The following is a 1,817-nucleotide window of genomic DNA, read 5'->3' as shown; positions in this document are numbered from 1 at the left end:
AGAGAGAGAGAGAGAGAGAGAGAGAGAGAGAGAGAGAGAGAGAGAGAGAAAGAGCGCGACAGTGAAGGAGAGGGAAACAAAGTGAGGGGGGAGAGTGAGAAAGAGAGAGAGACGCATGCACGCACGCACGCACGCACGCGCACGCGCACGCACACGCACACACACACACACACACACACACACACACATCGAGTAACAGCCAGCAGTACGAGTCGCTCGCGGTCAAGACATCAACAAGCGACGACGATTCTCCCGCTCGGCAGCGCCCCCTCACCGTGATCCTCGGAGGTAGTGGTGGCGGACGACGACGAAACGAGTCGGTGGTCGACCATCGGACTGTCGTTGGGCGACGGTGGCGGCGCGTAGAGCACGCCCAGCGGTACGCCGCCCTTCACCTGCTTGTCGCGCGCGTACGTCAGCACGTCCATGATCCAACGTCGACCCTTCCACGCGTCGTCGAGGCAGTTCTGTATGGTCTGCAGCTCGCGCACGCGATCCTTCGCCGTGCTCAGCTCGGTCGGAGAGAACGCCTGGGGAGAGAACGCACGAGCACGGTGTCAGTCAGCGACGAGAGCTCCCACGAGTACGAGGCCGCGAGGCTGCCGCTGCACCCCCCACCCCACCCTGCGGGGGGGGGGGAGAGGGAAGGGTGTGGGGGAAAGCGAGACGTTGTCCGAAATATTGCGTCTATTGTCAAAGTTTAAACCGGATAGAATTCGCAACAAAAGGCCTATTTTAGCCTATTACAGACCTACTGTGAGCATACTTGCAGTGTGCAAACATCACGAATTTCCTAGCTATTTCCTTAACGATAGTCCTAGCTACTTGTGATCATTCTGACATGGCGTATGGCATTTGTTCTCTTGTTTTAAATATTTTGATGAGCCACGACCACTGGGCACGACTTTCGCGTCTCGTGTTACAGTGTGAGAATCATGTCTTGTGGTGCAGAATAAATTCATGACCGCGTCGTTTTTCAGCAAATATTATTTATATGTAGTTACCCATCATAATATGCATAAATTACTGTGATGTACAATAAATGTGTATGAATTTGAATTTTGTGATCGATTCTCGTCCCATCAGCAGCCCTTGTGACATCCAATTATGAAGTTCCTGTTGTCGTAAGTTTTCCCATGGCTACGATGTGTTTCTTTTAACGCTATTCTCGTAACATTAGCATTAGTCGTAATTGCTATATTGGCATTAACATTAGCGTTAACTTTACGATGTTTCTGACAACGGGCCCCCTAATTATCATCTCCTTATCATGATTATCATTATGAAGTTCCTGTTGTCGTAAGTTTTCCCATGGCTACGATGTGTTTCTGTCAACGCTATTCTCGTAACATTAGCATTATTCTCGTAATTGCTATATTGGCATTAACATTAGCGTTAACTTTACGATGTTTCTGACAACGGGCCCCCTGATAATCATCTCCCAGCACACGCAGTGAAATGACCCTCGCGTTCACGGGTGTGTGGAACGACTCTAATTTCTACATTCCGTGTAGCAGAAACAAAGACGACAACTGCTGTGAGGTCGAACGACGTCGAAAGAGAGAGAAAGAGAGAGAGAGAGAGAGAGAGAGAGAGAGAGAGAGAGAGAGAGAGAGAGAGAGACAGAGACAGAGGAAGAGAGAAGGATAGGCACACTGAGAGAGAGAGAGAGAGAGAGAGCGTAGAACCTACCTCTCTGTGCGCGTGTTGTGCCATCAGCGAGTTCATCTCCAGCAGCGAAGACAGGCGCGAGTAGCGACAGATAAACGGCTTCTGATATGTGCACATGTGAACTGCAACGATGCCAACAAACACAC

General features: G+C 50.2%; 1 protein-coding gene across 1 annotated transcript in view; it reads right to left on the bottom strand.

Annotated features, from left to right (window-relative positions):
* Nucleotides 1–1,817, bottom strand: part of LOC106809353 (ankyrin repeat and fibronectin type-III domain-containing protein 1-like) — a 34,942-nt gene that overhangs the window by 4,317 nt on the left and 28,808 nt on the right. The window contains exon 11 of the mRNA XM_014812417.1: nt 275–530. Coding sequence (XP_014667903.1) covers nt 275–530 — 256 coding nt within the window. The remainder of the gene's footprint in view (nt 1–274; nt 531–1,817) is intronic.

This window comes from Priapulus caudatus, unplaced genomic scaffold, assembly GCF_000485595.1.
Source record: "Priapulus caudatus unplaced genomic scaffold, Priapulus_caudatus-5.0.1 Scaffold347, whole genome shotgun sequence".
Lineage (NCBI taxonomy): Eukaryota > Metazoa > Priapulida > Priapulimorpha > Priapulimorphida > Priapulidae > Priapulus > Priapulus caudatus.
The sequence above is the reverse complement of the archived record's forward strand: the minus strand, read 5'-3'. Positions and strand labels throughout refer to the sequence as shown.